The sequence below is a fragment of the Castor canadensis genome, chromosome 10, assembly GCF_047511655.1.
Source record: "Castor canadensis chromosome 10, mCasCan1.hap1v2, whole genome shotgun sequence".
Lineage (NCBI taxonomy): Eukaryota > Metazoa > Chordata > Mammalia > Rodentia > Castoridae > Castor > Castor canadensis.
The window spans coordinates 22,554,206-22,573,027 of record NC_133395.1 but is presented as its reverse complement, the minus strand read 5'-3'; the positions used below and the strand labels follow the sequence as shown (position 1 = coordinate 22,573,027).

Below are 18,822 nucleotides of genomic sequence, written 5' to 3'. Positions count from 1 at the left end.
AGACATTCTATCCAAATGGTATGCTAGATTCTTGTTTGATAAACTGCAACTTTATATCTTTCCGTCTAATTTTTATAAAATACATTCCCAGTCTTTAGGTAAAGGTCCCACAATATAGGATACTGTGCCAGTTTATAAATTTATGAAGAAACGTGTAAAGAATAAAAAAAGGTTGTTTACAAATTTAGTGCCTGTGTTGTTAGCCCTTGGTATTGTGAAGAAGTAAGACCATGCAGATCATAAACACCATCTGCTCTTTGCTATAAAGATGCATAGAGCTATATAATTTTAATGTTATTGTAGTCCCCTATTCTCTGCAGTAAATATGATTCAAGAACCCATGTGAATACTTGAAACTGAAGACATTATTGAACCTTACATATACCATGTTTTTCTAATTTATATCTAATCTGCTAGGCTGCTTGGCTGGTTGTGATTGACAAAGGCCCAAGTGTGTTTTAAAGATGATCGTGAGAAACTTCTCCAGGTTATGCTCCAGGGTGCTCTCATAAGGGCTCTAGGTACAGAATCAACCTTTGGCTTATGACATCTTCTGATTTACTTTAACCTGACCTATGATGATCCAAAGGCATATGCAGCATTATAGGGCACACACGGTAAGCATTTTCTAACACAATAACAACCTGGTTTTAAGAATTTGGTACAGGAATGGACAAGAAATTTAGCACTAAGCCCTGTGCTGGTAACTCATGCTTATAATCCTAGATACTCAGGAGGCAAAGATCAGGAGGATCACAGTTTGAAGTCAGCCTGGGCAAATATTTCTCCAGACCCTGCCTTGAAGAACCCATCCAGAAAAGAGCTGGTGGAGTATTTCAAAGTGTAGGCCTTGTTCAAACCCCAGTATCACACACACACACACACACACACACACACACACACACACACACACAAAGAAAAAAGTTAGTTCCGATATCATGCTGTTTTTAGAACAATTATTATCATTAATATTTTAAAAACTTTGACAAGCTAGGCTAACTAAAAAATCAAAAACAAAATATTTGAAATTTCAAGGTTAATTTCAAAGGAAGCTTAAAATAGATTATATAAGGATGGTAAGTAAGCAACAGTGTTCAAAAGTTAACTTTTTCCTAAGGTTTTCATACATTTGAGTAGTGAAGGTTGACAATGGCCTTGAAGTTTCAAGGTTAAAATTAAAGTTTCATTTTGTTATAGTTAGTTGATTCACAATATCTTGTTATGCATGACCCTGAGTCATGGGTGCTTCATCAGCTCTTCTCCATCATCTGCTACTGACAGTTCTAAAAATTTCACAATTAGATTTCAAACAATTGCTCAACTTAACTGAATGGTACTGAATAATACTTTAGCAATAAAGTTACAGCAGGCAGTGATAGCACTGCAGGTCAGTCAGTACAATCTTCAATTTCTATATACCTTTTATCTAATAAAGTATCATTTAAGATAAATAACCTTTAACAACAAAAATCTAAAAAAAAAATGCAGTCCCTTTTCCACATTATCTTCTTAGATTCTACTGTGGATTATGCTGTGCATTGAGTGAACTAGAGAATCATTTCATTATTAAGTCGTTACTCCTAATAAGTAACAATGTAATTGCATCTTATTTTGCTAGATGTTAGGGGTGAGCAGCTATGAGGTATGCATTTTTAGCCATTGTGGCCAATACCTGGAAATGCCTTATCAAGGATGCCTGGAAAGCTTCTTTCTCTCTTCTACCATATGAAGACCCAGATAGAAGGTGTCATGTTTGAACCAAAAAGCAAGTCCTCATTAACTATCTCATCTGCTAGTGTTATGCTCTTAGACTTCTGAGTCTCCAGAACTGTGAGAAACACCTTTTTGCTATCCATAATCCACACAGTTCATGGTATATTTCAGCAGCCTGAATGAATCATGACACTTTCAAATGGAAATTTTAGGTATCAATCACACTTCTGGTCATTCAGCGTTATAAATATGCCCACCTCTGGACATAGCTATTTGAGATTTCTGTAAGCATTCTAAACTCAATAAATTTAAATTAACCTCACTACTTTCTTCAAAAAGTTCAAGGAAAAACAGAAGGAAAATAAAACTTAATGTCCTTAATAACAAACACTAGACATGGTTTCTGTGTAATAAATTAGTAATGGATTCTGCATTGTTAATAATATCTATATTTAAAGTAATAAATAATTAAATTATAAAGACTATTTTTTGAGAACTTAGAAAGTAGGAAATGTATTTCCTTATTAAATATGAAAACATAGAGAAATCAGATAAAGTGGTAAGGACATACACATTCTGGTGAGTAGAAACTTCAGAGTTGAATTAAAACATCTTTGGAATAAGTGAATGGAAGCTCTGTAATATCAACAAGACTATTTTTAGATTTATTATTTTGAAAACATTCAAGTTATTCAAATACTAGGCAAGAAATCCGTACCTGGGCCCTCCCCTTACCCCTTTTGTTTGTATTTTGCTTTTGAGATAGTGTCTAGCTATCTTTGCCAGGACTGCTCTATAACTTGCAATCATGCCTACTTCAAGCAACTCTTGTAAGAAGAATAAACATAGCCATTGTGCCAAATCATTTATGTAGCATGTTTTTTCCCATATAAAAAAGACTTTCTTCTATAGTTACTTTGATCATTTGTCCAATTAGCCACATTACACTCTAGGAAAGTTTCAACATGCTTCAAGGAAAAGAAGGAAAAAGTAATATCCACTATGAACAGCCGTAGATATTTATTTTATCTAATGTCCATGAATTTATTTTATGAGTATATTTTACTTTTTATAAAATATTAATAGGGTATAGGTTGCATACATCATGTAAGTAATTATATATATGTTAGTATGCATGCATTGTATTTTACTGATTTTGTATAACGAACAACATTTTGACCCTGGTTTTCATATAATTATAGAGTTTAAAAGTTGTTGGTTTCCACAACAGAAATGTTGAGAGCAATATATCTAGATGTTTAAACCCAACAGCTAGTCACTCATTAAAAGTGTTCGTTAGACTATGTCCAACCAGATACAATTATGCTAAGGATCTTACATACTTGTGGAGAAAACCGTTGCTTAAATTGACAATAACAATACACAATTATAAATAGAAGGAAAAGAATCAACAGAGGATGCTTTGAAGAACAGCTGTACAATTTATTTTACAAGTTGGCATGCTTGAGAGTGAAAATAATCACTATAAAAATATCAGCAAAACAGATGGAAACCGGACAACATCTAGAAACACAGAATGTATGCTTAACCTAGTGATAAGGGAGAACACCCAAGCACCTCAGGATGTAAATTAGAGGAGAGTCAGGAAATGTTCCAGGGAAGAAATGACATCTACTGCCCTAAAAAAGATGCTTTGATTTTAATAAAGGAAAAATCAAGTTGATGAAGGGAAAGAGCATTTCAGGATCTAGCTTCCAAATTCCCCACTGATAAGCACGTTTAATGGCCTAAAAGTAAGGGAGAACATCAATTATGAGACAACCACAGTTCATGCAATGACACAGCAGTACTCTGGCCTAGAATCTGGTGGATGGCAGGTGGCATTGGAAGACATGAGCCTGAATAGGTAAGCCAAGCTCAGGAAGCCAAAGGCCACATGTTTTCAATCTCATATCTGGACTGTAGAGCAGATACAAATACAAATGATATAATGGAAACACTATGGGGAAGTCACATATGAGAGAGGAAGGTGAAAGAAGGAAGTTAAGAAAGTGAATATGGCTGATGTACTTCCTATACAAGGATGAATATAGATTTTTTTCAACCTGTTTAAATCACCATAAGAAAGGGATGAAGGTACAAAGGATAAAAGTGGAGAGAATGAACCAATATGAGTTGTAATACATATATACATGAAAATGTCACAAGGAAACTCCCTGCATAGCTATGTTAAACAAACAAAAATGCATATTTTTTTTTACAAAAATGGAGTGCAGGAAGGCAAAACAGGTCCTGTCTGGGGGGTTGGTACTCGTGGGAGGGGAGAGGATATAAAAAATGGTGAATATGGTGGAAATATTGTGTACACATGTGTGCAAATGGAAAAGTGAGACCTGTCGAGACTATTCCAGGAATGGAGGGAGGAAGGATAAAGGAGAATGATGGAGGGGGTGAATTCAACTATGATACATTATAAGAACTTTTGTCAATGTTACCTTGTACCCTCAGTACAACAATTAAAAAAAATCAACAAGCAAAAAAGATAGGGGCTGAGAAAGAAAACAAACAAACCAACAAAAAACAATCTTACATTGATGAAGCCCTTTCACCACTCATATAGATCACAGGTAGTCAAGTGAAGACTGCATGTTTATGCTTCATGATGTTTAGAGTAAGCCAAGGATGGCTCTACTCTAGTCAGAGAATCTTGTTTCTTAATTCAGTGACCCAATTACTACTTAAAATTAGATCACGTTTTATACTAAAATTCTAAAAATTGTTAAGTATAAGTCACTTGAGATTTATCTTGTGAAAATCCTACACTAGATTTTCAAAATACTTGGCCCAAGTATTAACAAAAAAATGACTTTTGGTTTATAAGAAATCTTCAGTTAATCATATTATTTGAAGGCCGGCATGTCATTATCCAAGTACCTACAGACTTTGTGAAGTTTTCAAAAATAATAAATACCTTAGATATTGATAAGCTGTCTCCAGAGTTCTTCCAAGATGCCCAGTATTCTGAAGCTTGAAGTGGTGGTTGAATACATCAATACCTTGGGGCATCCAGTTAAAACACGGTAATTAAGCAGAGCAGGCTGTCAATGAAGTCAGCTCTGATAAATTGGAAAAACCCTGGAGAGATAAAGGCCTGGATTTAGACAAAATGTTATATAAAATAGAAGGATCTGAACATCTCTCATGTAAACAAGAGAATTCTTGCTGTCAGGATAGGTCATCTCAGAGGCCAAATTTATACCTAATAAATAATATACCCTATAATATTAGTGTAATATGAAGGATAACAAGGAGATCTAGGAAATTATTTCTTTTTTAAAAAGGGTTTTCTTGAATCAATATTTAAACATTAGTTACTGAATTTTTGCTTTTGTAATCCAAGATGGTGAGGAAAATAAAAAAGATTTTTGACCTTTCAATTTCTAGTGCTCACTTATATCACAATGACCTTTGGTTTATTATTTTGTAATCAGTAGTTCTTGACTGATATTCTTCACTTGAAGAAGGTAAGAAAGCAAAGATATGTTAACAAGAGGTCACAGTGTTTCCAGTTTCCAGGTTGAATACTTCCTTCATGAGAAATGAAAGAATTGAAGCTTTATTGGGGAATTTTATGCAATACCCAATTTTCTGGTTGACTATATAGCTAAGAAAGTTTTTCAATAGAATATTATTTTTTGTGTGCTGGTTGGGGGTACATTGTGGCATTTATGGAAGTTTGTACAATGTATTAAATATATCATACTTGAATTCACCCCCTCTACTGCTCTCCTTTTTCCCCTTCTTCCACCATTCTTGGAATAGTTTCAACAGGTATCATTTTTGCATCTATGTACTGTATTTACACCATATTCACCTTCCCGTACCCTTTCCCACCTCCTACTCTGTCCCACTGGTCTCAATCTCCCCGCTGGGCTATTCTGCCCTCCTATTTTCTGGTTTTGTAGAAGAAAAAAGAAGAAAGCAAAAAGTGATATTTTGCTTGTTTGGGATAATTTTTTTTTATATGTGTGGTACTGGGGCTTGAACTCAGAGACTCACATTTGCTAGGCAGCCATTGTACCACTTGAGCCCCTGCCATCACCCTTGCTTGTTTGAGATAAAGGTAGCTACACAGGGAATTTCCTTGTGATATATTCATGTATATATATATTGTAAGCCGAATTGGTTACTCTCCTCTGTTTTTCTTCATTATACCTTAGTCCCTTTCTTATGGTGGTTTTAGTCAGTTTAAGATTTCTATATTCTTAGTCTGTTTGGGCTGTTAAAACAAAATACAATAACAACAGAAATTCATTACTTGTATTTCTAGAGGCTGAAAGTTCCAGATCAAGGTACAGTGTATCAAGCTCCTGGTGTTGATCGACTTTCTGGCTTAAAATGAGGACCCACTTTCATCACCTCATCTAGGCTTAATTATCTCCCAGTATACTCTTCTCCAAGTGCATCACATTGGGGAGTTGAGCTTCAATCTGGGGAGACACAACTCACTCCACCAAACTTGCATGTCCATTTTTAAATTGTTATTGATACTTGTAACTTTCCAAAAACAATATAAAAATGAAATAATGATATTAAAGGCATTGATGAGAATTTCTTCTAACCTAAATTAATTGGATCACAAAATACTCCTAATCTGAATCATATTCAAATCAGAATTATCATTTTATCCACTGTTTGTAATATCTATCATCATTCAAAAGTAAGGAAGAGAAGACATATATTTACTTACCTTCAGGAATATTTCATCTATCTATTGAGAAAATTTTATTTTTAAGTTAAGGGATTTCTAATGATAAAGTTACCAGATTATACTATTCTATAACTGGGCTCTTCTTTTTCTTTTTAAGTAAACTGTAAAATCAAGAAACTCCATTCACTAAGCAAATATCATTTTGGAAAATGTATAAACTGTTTTTAGAAACCACTGCATCTAAAACAAGTACTTAAGTTTTTATTTAATTGTTAACATCCACAGCTACTAATAGAATTGATTTCATATTTTCAGCATATTTTGAGGCTGGTTCTCTCTCTGTAATCCAAGCTGAGTTCCAACTCACAATATTACTGCCTCTGCCCCTAGAGTGTGGAGTTTACAGATGTGACCCATCACTCCTGTCTTAGCACTTTTAAATTTAAATTATATGTTTAAGGAAGAAAGCACCATGCTTATAATTTTTAAGCATCTAGAGGAGAATTTTCTGATTTTTCTTCTGTCATGGGTAGGAAAATTAAGGATCCATGGTTAACATGGATAACATGGTTAACATGGCCTTTTAGTTTTGATAAATATTCTCTCACATACACACATAGAAATATACTTGAAAACACAAATACATATGCTAGTGTTCTGTTTCTGATGGATCAAAAGTTTTTGGAAGAAATTTTTTATGACTACAGGAGGTTTAGTGATGTTCCTTTAGCTCACATTCTGTGTGAAGTTACTATCCTCTTCCACATTAGTTCCACTATGAATACAAAATTTGCTACATTTTTATATTTCTTTTTGTGCATGTCTCTCCAGTTGAACAGAATCCCTGAAAGGAGAGATTTTATGTTTGTTGGTGCAACTGTTTCTGAAAATTGATAAAGAAACTCATACATGTTAAGAGAATAGTAAATGACTATTAAATATTTAAGTGATTTATAGAATTTAATTTTTAAACAGTATGCATTAAGTACTGTTATTTTATAAAGCAGATGCTACAACATAAAAGACATAAATTAAAATGAAGGACAAAGATTTTTATTCACTTAATAAATAAAAACGGTGAGCATGTTAACATTATACAGCTAGTCAAATTACCTAATATTGAAGATATCTAACGTATCTGACTCTGGTGTAGCTTTTAATCAGATATATAGATATTATACTTTAAATTTACACAGATTTTCATCAATTATAATAAAGGAGAAGACAACAATAAAGGAGAAGACAACTTTCTGAAAACATATTGTTTTCACACTGGTTATGTGAATTAGACATTGTTCTTATGAAAAATTGTTAATAAAATCTTTTTATATTGTTTACATAAGACATTAGTCATAAGATAAGGAAGTGACTTAATCATTATATTGAAGAAATAAAGTACTACACATTCAATAATAAGGAACTTGTATCTTGAAGAGGGATTTACAAGTGCCATCCAGAGTTAGGAAAGACATTGTGTTGTTAAATCTTTGAAAGCAAATGCAAAGCTGTCACTGCAGTCCGTGCCACTAATCCCAGAATTTAGGAGGATAGTGGGTTTGAGGCCAGCCTGTGCTTTATAGCAAGACCATGTCTAAATTAAAACTAAAATTAAATTAAATTAAAAAAGCAAATATAAATCGAAGTCAGATTAAGGGTGAATTATATGGATTAAAGGAAAAATTTAAGAACCTCATATTAAAATAAAATGGAACAAAATTCCCCAATCTGTACTTCTCAAAGTCAGGCAATACATAGAACTGAGAAATATCAGGTTAGAAAGATAAAATATTTATTATTCCTTAAGCAACTAATTTTTGAGGGTTTCCTAAATTTGACAAGTGAATTTATCTAAATTTATATCTCTTCTACTTCCACTATTGCTCTTTAACATGCATTATCTTTTGCTAATATGAGTGTACTACTTTTCTAAGTAATAATAATACTGCATATACACAGAAACTGTTTTCTGTAAAGGTGTAAATTTCTTTATATTTTCTATGTGTGGGAAGTCATTCAGGTCCTATTTTGAATAGTCCAAACTGAAGAGTATCTAAGACAAACAAATATATTTCAAATACATTTGTATTTTATGAAAGCATTAGATTGACTCTCCTAAAACTTCACACTGCAAATTCTGGCAATCTGGAGGCCCTAGCACTGTAGAGTCAACTCTTGCTTTTAAGAGACAAAGGACCCCTTGAAGTAATTGCCCTAGCAGCTGCTTGAATATTTTTGCAGTCTTTTAAGCTAGTACAGAACAACATAAATGCTCAACTATAACTTGCTTAGTCAACCAATTTTAAGGTATAGAGACTCTGCATTTCTAAAGAGTTTCCTCTGGCAGGAACTTCCTCCATGAGTGGAAGAGGTCATAATATCTGTAGCCACAGGTCCTGTGACCCCAGGCTCTTCTTGCACGATGTAGTCATGCCCAGAAGATTGTTTAATTCTGCATGAATTTAACTGAGGGATTATGGAAGAAAATTATAAAGAGCAAAATAGAAATAAACACACAAATCCTCCCATTTAGGTTATAGAAAATGGAAAGAAACAGTTAAAACTGCTTTAGAGATTGTGACTAATTATACCATCTGTATTTAATCCCAACACATTACCTTGATATGCATAATCTAAGCAAAACAATAACAACTATGTAAACATGAAGATTTTTAAATGCAACAAAATCTGATTAACTATATTCTTCTAGTTTAATATCTATTAAATAATGCTATTATACAATAATTATTACTATTCAAAATGATGGGCAATGTAGCAAATTCATAATCTTCATAGAAACTTCAGTCAGCAATGAGTTTAGCTGTTGGGAATATGCCTATTTCTTATGCAGAAGCATATCAAGGAAATTACAGACTAATGAGGACACATGAAGAGTTTATTTTCATGCATGAAGTGTTTTTTTTTTTAATTGACAGCAAAAACATAGTTTTCAGTATGACATTCAAGGTGAGTATGTATCACTATGCTCTGATGTCTCAAAATGTTTATTTCTTACATATTGCATTTTAAAATTTTTCTTTATTCTGTGCTTATGTACATGTGTGTGTGTGTATAAAAACGAAGCCTTTCATCTCCACAACTATGAGAGCAAAGCTGTAATACAACCTGTCACATAAAAAGCAGTATCTAGAGGCAGCACTATCTAGAGGTCAAATGCAACAAAATTAATATTTGTGAAGTTAAGCAAAATACTCATAGCCAAAATAAGTTCTTAAGAAGAAATACATTGTTTTCTGAAACTAGATTTTAGAGGTTGTAATCTTTACTGCAAAATTTCACTAGAACAAGATCACTACTTTAGTAGAGGTTTCATACAAAATATTTATAAAATAATGGAATTTAATGTAAACATGTGTGCTTAGAATATAAATTCAAAATCTACACAAATCATTCAAAGTGTACCTCCCAAAATAACTGTGTATTCGTATATTCATTTCAATTTAAATTAGCACATAAAACCATATATTGACAAAAATAAATAAATAAGACAGCTGAACAATAATCAGAATTAATGGGATTTCATGTACAATGTTTTACACCAGGATACACTGAGTACTTTGAACTTAATGTGTCTTAAAACCTAAATTGATTCTTGTTTATTTTTCTATAAAAGTAACTTTCATTTTCTTATTTAAGTTTTGATTTTGATGCTACAAATTAATTATAAATATATTTAAATTATGTCTTCATCATACAGTTGTAAAAACTGCTTACTAATTTCATTTTTACATATCAAAATATGTTTTACAATCAAATGATTGAACTTTCCATACAATTTTCCATTATTCATTATGACACTGTAAATCTAAAATACAAAATTGTACTTTCTCTTCTACTCTATCCTGTGGGTCGTTTAGAACAAAGTGCCTCATTTGTGAGTTTCATGTAATTCATCACTAGAAAATGATGTCTGGCAAGCGTTCCCATTTTTTTTTGTTCCAGTAATCGAAAAGAGCTCACAAAATCACAAGACAGTACTCCTTTAGCTTCCAGTGGACTTTTGGTGCTAGAAATCCATAACTAATCAAGATCAACTACTAATACAATTTCTGACAAAAGTTCAATCAAAAATTCAACCATCCAAGTATTTTCCTGAATGCCATTTGGACAAAAGTCTACATTTTAAATGTCTTATGTTAAAATGAAGTCCATCCACACAATCCAAGATGTAGCGTCCTTATAATGCATTGATTGATATGATCTATGTGCAGATTAGTTCACTAACAGGAATATGAATAACCTATGGATTATCTAACTAGTATGCATGAATTAATGTGGACACAGTCACAATCATGAGGGTACTATCAGCACAGAAAATCTTTGTCTCCATTCAGTTTACTAACCTGTAGACTTGAATTTTTTCTGTCAATAAGCACACATGATGTGAATACAATCAAATAGCTTATCTGCTCCTCACTTTATGTAAACAAATTCTTTAGTGATGCAAGCAGAGTTCATAATAACCATAAAGTCAATGTAATAAGGTGTCATGAATATGACATGGAATGCTACAAAAAATGGCATAGGTCCTATTTTGAATAGTGTTTTATTTCTACTGTTGTGCATTTCAGAGTAACTTATCAACCTAATGTGATTAGAAAAAATTTTCTTAAGGTTAACCTAAATAATTCACTAGATTGTAGGAAAAAGATTTCTATATTCAGAGAATGAGGATCTTCTAAGTGCAGCAACAATTAAAAACCAATACATTCTTAAAATAGCTTTTCATTTTTAAGCAGAAAGTTGAATATTTATCTAAGCATGAATTAATGTACTTACCCTTGATTGGAAGTAAACTGACTTACGCTACTAGAGAAACAGATTTAAAATCTAACCTCATTTAGAATTTCTCATATATTTTCAAAACAGGTGCTTAACTTCTTTTTTGCAGTACTGGTGGTTAAACTTGGAGTTTTGCACTTGCTAGGCAGACACTCTACCTCTTCAGCCACACCTCCACTCCACACATACTAAGTTTTGATTTGTTTTTTTCAGAAAGTAATTCAGAGACTACATGATTTGTTATCTCTATGGGAATATACAGTATATTGACTAAATATTTTCAGCTTAGTAATCATTTGTCCTGTGTAAAAAATGAAAGAACTCAGTTAGATTATTCCAAATTTAAAAATTTCTCTGTAAATGTAATTTGCTTTAATTTTATTCTGCTTAGTTATATTATACACTGGAAAAATGAAAATACAAAATACCTGTTCTTGGATGAGTTTCCTCAGTCATACATTCTCTCTCACACCCCCCTGCATATCCAATACTGTTTTGCAGTTTGGTTTATGCTGTAATTTCTGTAATCCTAAATCTGATACGCCAATGTCAGCAGGTGTCTGCAAGTATTTGGCTGCAAGATTCGTTGACAGTATATTGCAACAAAAGTACTTTCTCTGGCAGTGGAAATTAGCTGCAAAACCACTGCAGGCAAAGAAATGTTCTAGGACAATGATGCAGAATGTGCTGTGAATACGTAATTATTTATTAGTGGTCAGGCAAAGATAAATCACTATTCTGAAATATTTTTCCCATGGAAGAAATAGTTATCAAATTCTATTTTTTGTAGATATTGTCAGTGTACTGGAAGAACTGTAGCTGTTCTATGATTCGCATGGACATTTAACTTCTGACAGCTGTGAATGCTTCTTTGTGACTGCAGACATTGCTCTTTGACTCAGAGTTTCTGGAATAACTCCAAGCTGCAGTTTCTAGTGGTACTGTAGATTCTCTCAGGGCGCATTTGAAGGTGCTCAGAAACATCATGGGTTGTGAAGGTGGACAGACACATATGTTCTTTCTTCACACACATTTATTTCAGCATAAATATAAATAGATATAAAGACGTGAAACAACAGTCAATGATGGATCTAATAGGATACATTTTCAGTATTTGGAGACCCACAGTACGTCAAACCTCTCCCCTGTGCAACTATGCTTTCATAGAAAAAATACTGACACACATAAATACTCAATATACATTTTTGAGTTTATGGAGATGTACATGCTGCATTCATAACAAAATTTGACTATTTGATGTGGATATTCAATAAGATTGTCAGAACTTTAAAAGTAGTACATAAAATTTAGCCATCTTTAATTTGTGATTAATATTTTCATAAAGTGATTTTTCAATTATTTAGAGACATAATCAGTCATAGAATTATTTCATAGTATATATTCTTGAAAAGATAAAAAACATGTAAATATAAATTTTGCTATAAAAAAGTGTAAATAAGTGTGAAATGTTAAATATTCATATGATAGTCATATCACAAATAGTTGCAGATCTGTGTTCTTAAACTTATACATGAAGGAGTTGATGTGATTTCTTCTCAAGTGAAATACTTCTGCATTTTAGTATTCACATTTGGGGACATATCTAACACTTATTTTAGCCCCTGGTTTATTAAATATAAAAATTACATTAATAAAAATCAAAGATAGACAAAAAAAGTCTTATTGCAGACATTTTCTACTCAAGGAAAATGCATACTATGAGTATACAAATAAGAGTTGATTTAGTCATCCTATATGTTTAAGTTACTGTGACAACAATTTCTCAGTTAATAATATACATATATATACATATATATGCATGTGCATGTTTACATGTGTATATATACACATACACATATACATATATTAGAGTTTAAACTCAGGCTGTTGTGAACTCCACCACTTGAGCCATACACCCAGACTGTTTTGCTTTAGCCGCTTTTCACACAGGGTCATTTTAATTTTACTTGGGACAGCCTCTGACTGTCATCCTCCTACACATACCTACACTTCATTTATATCAGAGATTACATAGTATACCACCATGCTCAGCTTGTTTTTTGAAATGGAATTTCAGTAACCTTTTGCCCAGACTGTCCTGGAACTGTGATCCTCCCAATCTCTGCCTTGTGACTATCTGGAATTACAGCTATGTACCACCACAGCTGGCCAATAATATTTTTATATTCCTAAATTAAATTAATACAAAGAAAGTTTATTTGTATTTATTTTTATGATAAGATTAATGTAGTTTATTATTCAAATACTTGAAAAGTGTTATTCCATATTAACAATTTGGAATAAACATCTGTTTAATTTCTCAAATATAGAAATGTTGCTAATTACTGAGAATTTATATGTATTATTTTCATTCTTCCTTGAAACTTAAGTAACCATTCAAAAAGTATTAATTTTAATAAAGTCAAACACACTGACAGCTAGGGTTTTTATAATTCACATTGTAATCTTGACCTGCTAGGTACTTTATGTAGGAAATATAAGATAATATCCACTAAGCTGAACTCAGAGTTTTCATCCATAATAACTGATCCCAACAGACATTTTTTCCCTTCGGCAGCACTGGTATTTGAGCGCAGGACCTCATTCTTGCTAGACAGATGCTCTACCAATTGAACCACGCCACCAGTTTCATCTGTAATAACTAATGATATAATTATAACAGCTAAATGAATGAGAAAAACTACATAAAGTGATAGGCATAAAATAATCATATGTATTTATATATGCACACACTCTATCCACCTTTTATTTTAAATTTTAAAATATGCGAATCATCTATGGATGCTTGGGCTAATTGAGCCTAGATAATCACATCACACATCAAAAATCCAGTCCAATAGATTTTTGTTCTTTGAAAGAGATTGGCTTAGGTAACCCTTTCAGTATGCATCTGAATGCTTCTAAATGCTACCATACCAAAGCTTTAGTAAAATATTTTAAATACAAAAATTGTTAGAAATGATTCATGAGTGTCAATACTTGAGTAAGGGGTAATAGAGCCACTGATGAAGTCTATCTGCAAGCACTCACAACTCTCAATAATGTATGAATGAAGGAATCATATTGATTGTACGATGAATCTTGCATCCAAATCAGTTATTTGTTCTTTGGGATATGCTAAGTTCAAAATTGCAGCAAACACTATAATATGCCATATGGCATTAACTATGAATTCCGTGTCACAAGATAAGGTTCATTATATTAGTGGAGTATTTTTTTATCACTGGTTAAAAATGTACTGTGAAATTTTAAACAAAACCTGAGCTGGAAAGGATCTGTTTTTCACAAAAGACAACTTTTCCTGAAGTTAACATATAATTCTCAATAATTTAAAAAGAACATAACTTAGTTTCAGGATAAAATCAATAACAAAATTTATAATTAAAAATTGATGTTTATATAATATTTTTCCAAGGAGATTACTTTCAGTACTTATTTGATTAACTGACACATCAATGATATCATCCTTTGAAGAGAAAGCACAGCAGCTTTGCCACCTACCAAGTAGACATGTTTTCATAAATGTAAATGCACAATCAATGAAAAGCAGTCAAGAATGGATTTGAGATCACTGAGAACCACTGTAGTGCTCTGGATCAGCTGACAAACTGCTTCTTTTGGACTTAGGCCCTTCAATAATTAATCATCCTTTTGAGGCTATATGACTTTGTCCATTCAAGATGGATAATATGAAAATACCTATTAGATCACTTATGAAAATGAAATTTGATCTTAATAAATTACAGTACTTTCCTGTGACTAGGACTGGTTACCAGGATACTATAGCTTTGTTTGAAATATATGAACATGATTATATTTAAACCAGACTTATCCAGCTCTCCATGCAAATCATAGACAGTTTTAATGGATTCTATGAATGAAGTAATTATGATTCACTGTTTAAATTATGCCCACTCTAATTGTTGAAAACAACACCAAACTTCAAAGTTCAGTTTTTGTATTCAAATAGGTATAATGAAAAAGTTCAAGTACAATATTTTTTTACTGAAAGACATCTTGGCACATAAAACATATTCTAGATAATTGCTAAAACAAAACACCCATTTATGAATTTCTTTTTCAGTTCTACTAATAACCCGCTGTGTGATGTGGAGAAAAGTACTTTGGAGAGTCCTTTAGCATGTATAAAGAGACACTTATTTTCTAATAAAAATCTACTGATTTAAAATAATCTACCTTTCCTTCTTTATAGGGCATAATGAGGAATTTTGAAATGCCTGTAGGATGCTTTGAAATGTTTAAAAGAATTATAGAGGCCCTCAAGTGAGTGCAATTTGAATGAATTGGGTAGAGACTCTCCACAGAAGGCAAAGCAGGCCCCTTGCCACATGTGAATCGTAATTGTCCTTATTTATTGAGGGTGTTATAATCATCATCATTACTTAGGAGTACATCTGTTCATATTGATTGGATTTTCCAAGGTATTCCAGCAATTACACAAGAAACTGTTTCAGTCTCCTTGGAATTCATATTCTAGACTTCAAGTGTCCAATATGGTAGATATTAGCCACATATGGCTATTTAAGATCAGATAGATTAAATTCAAATAACATGAAATTTTGACTTCATCTGTGACACCATTCTCATTTCAGTTGTTCAACAGCTATATGAAGTATACATGGCTAATGGCTATCATATCAGATAGCCCAGAAAAGATACATCATAACAGAAAGTTTTTGGTTTGGCCTCCTAAACAGACTTTGCATATATATGATACAACAAATATTATTCAAAAGTATAATTTATGCAATAGTATTTTTGTATGACATATCCCATCCCTTTGACAAGAAAATGAAGATGATTTGTTTAAAAAAGTTAAAATATCTTTGTAATCATCCAAATTTCCTAATATAAACCAATTATTTTTATCTCAAATATAAGAGACATGATCTAGCATATGGCAGATAGTAGGTAAATATATTTGAATGAAGGAATGTATAGTTGGCAGTATGGCTGAAGTGATAGAGCATCTACTTAGCAAGCACGAAGCCCTGCCCTGAGTTCAAAACCCAGTACTGCTAAAAAAAAATAAATGAAAGAAATTTAAATGTACTTTTCTGAATACAACGTTTTCTGGAGCTCATTTTCCTTGCCATGGAAGGGATAACAAACGTTAAACAGGACATAAGACATTGTGTTAGATGAAGTGATGGACAAAGCAGGAAAACTGCTAGATGAACAAGTGCTCAGAGTTGGCTAGGATCACAAAAGAATGTTGATTAGAGTGGATAGGGAAGATTTTTCTGATAGAGAAAGTACTCACTGGAAGTTTTTTAGAACAAGAAATAAAGGAAAAGAGAAAAGACTCTTAGAGCAAAGGGTACTACAAACCAAAGTGTTGAAGCTGGGAAAAAAGCTGATTATTTTGCGGAAATATAAGGAGTGGGAATGTCCAGTAGACTGAAGAATTCCAATGGACAACTAAAACACAGTATGTCAATTTAGACATTCTCATATAGGAAATAGTCTGAATTTCTGTGACAAACTGTGTGTTAGAATGATTAACTGTTTTCCTTTAAAAAACAGAAAATATAGGCATAACATAATGCCTCTATGGACTTGTTCTCTAAATATGACAAAAGATACCTGAGAACCAAGAAACAGTAGTTCCCAAGAGACTAATCATACCACTAATACAGACATGCATAGAAAAGCTAAGCTAGCCATATAGTGAAGCTGTCTCTTTTCCAGTGGGATGTGCACATTTCAATGCTAGTACAAGTTAGATAGCAGCAGTCTTTGTTCTAGCAGGTTAGAACTATAGTTTGTATATTTAAATTATGTCACAATTACTTACTCATCTTCATGTATATAGCAGTAGAGAGCTACTGCTGACAGTTATAAGTATAATCAATTATATTCTCTACAGAAGCATTTTGATCATTCTCTCCACCCACAGGATGTAAAAAGAAAAAAAAAGAATGCTCCCAATACACAGCATGATTCTGTTCACTGAAGATAACAGAAACTAGCTTCTGTAAATTACTATTTTATTACTTGATCTTGGCAGCTAGAATTGAATATCATATGTAAGAGTTATTAAGACAAATCATTGTATCTAGTTAATTTACATTCATACTTAGAAACATATTCAGTGTCTCTATTAATATTAATGTGTCTTATAACAATAAAATAATTTTTAAAATAAAGAGATAGGGATTAAAGAAGTTATCTTCACCCCTTCATGATCCAAATATGATTATTTTTCAAATACATTTTTTCTTTTTAATTTTTATAATAAATATGTACTTAAGTTCAAAATTTCAACTGGTAAAAAATATAGTATATGGGGAAGTATCAATCTCCATTTCTTTCAAGGGTTCCAGTCCTCTTCTGAGATATAACTACCAGTGCTAGAGTTGTACATGTGTGTCTTTCAGGAAAAAATGTCTCCTGCCTCTCACCCCTTCTCCCCATCACTCCTTCAGAATATATATGTGATACTACATACACTATTAATAATGAAACACACTGGTATTTAAGGTATAAAAGTATTCCAAGGTACAGATGGATGTGTACTACTTTTCATTTAATCAGACATTTAGCTTGTTCTTAGTAATTTTCAAATGCAGTCATTTGCTATATGGATTATCTTCCCATATACTAAATTGAATATTTTACTTTGGTACATTTCTAGGCTACTTTCTGAAAGATATATGCATTTTAAAGCTTAAGAGATATTTCCAGTTGGTCTTCCAAAGAGGATGTATTAGTATGTAATTCTATCAAAAATTATAGTATGTATTTACAATGAATTATATGAAGCAAAGAAGAAAACTATTTTATGAACATCTTTTTGTTATTCTTCTGAGATTCTGCATCTAAGACTGTAAACAACCAAGTTCATGAGTAAATAAATAATGTCAGTTGTATTAGTTAATTTTGCTCACCATTTTGGATTCTACAAATATTGCTATATGTTATGCTTGATTGTTGTAATTCCAAACACATCAGACTAGTCAAATCCTTGTACCTTAGTGTTATTTAGTTAAGCAATTGCAAAGAGAAACAATTATAAATGAGGATTCATTTTTCCCCCTGAGGGACAACTTTTTTGCATGTAGTTTACATAACTTCAATTCAAAAGGCTTAAGGAAAGAATACCTTTAAATTTAGATCTTTAGAAAGTGTCATTTGCTAAATTGGGTTATATATACTTCTTAGTCTTAGTCACTACTATCACAAAAGTAATTTACTGAATCTGGTTCTGGGAAAAGTCTGAAATCTAACAGAATTCCAATGTCATTATTCACCACTTAAACTATTAAAAATAAATGAAAGCACCATAGGCTTCAGATTTCATAGGTGCTGGTACTCATGAATTCTCACAGCTATTACCAAATAATTTCCTTTTTTATAATTCCTGTTGGGTTGTTTCATGAAAGACTATAATTCTTAACTAAGAACTTTAATATTCTAGAAATAATTATAGTGATAAACAAATAAAATATAATGAAATGTTTTAAGAAATTTACATACTGAAAGAATTCCTCCAAGCATTTACATATTACTAAACAATAATTCCATACAATTATAAATATGAATTCATAAAAATATAGGATCAATTTCAAGACAAGTTTGATACATTAATTTAA

The 18,822-nt window shown here is 32.1% G+C and overlaps 1 protein-coding gene across 13 annotated transcripts in view; it reads right to left on the bottom strand.

Annotated features, from left to right (window-relative positions):
- The window catches only part of LOC141411442 (uncharacterized), a 313,736-nt gene that overhangs the window by 291,469 nt on the left and 3,445 nt on the right, over positions 1–18,822 (bottom strand). For 3 of the 13 annotated variants that reach the window (XR_012436178.1, XR_012436176.1, XM_074043157.1), the window contains exon 2: positions 4,646–4,809. The exons of the other annotated variants lie outside the window; for them this stretch is intronic. Coding sequence is in view for 1 of the 3 variants with exons in the window: in XM_074043157.1 (XP_073899258.1) it covers positions 4,646–4,740 (95 nt within the window). In the remaining 2 variants the exon portion in view is untranslated. The remainder of the gene's footprint in view (positions 1–4,645; positions 4,810–18,822) is intronic. 13 annotated transcript variants of the gene reach the window in all.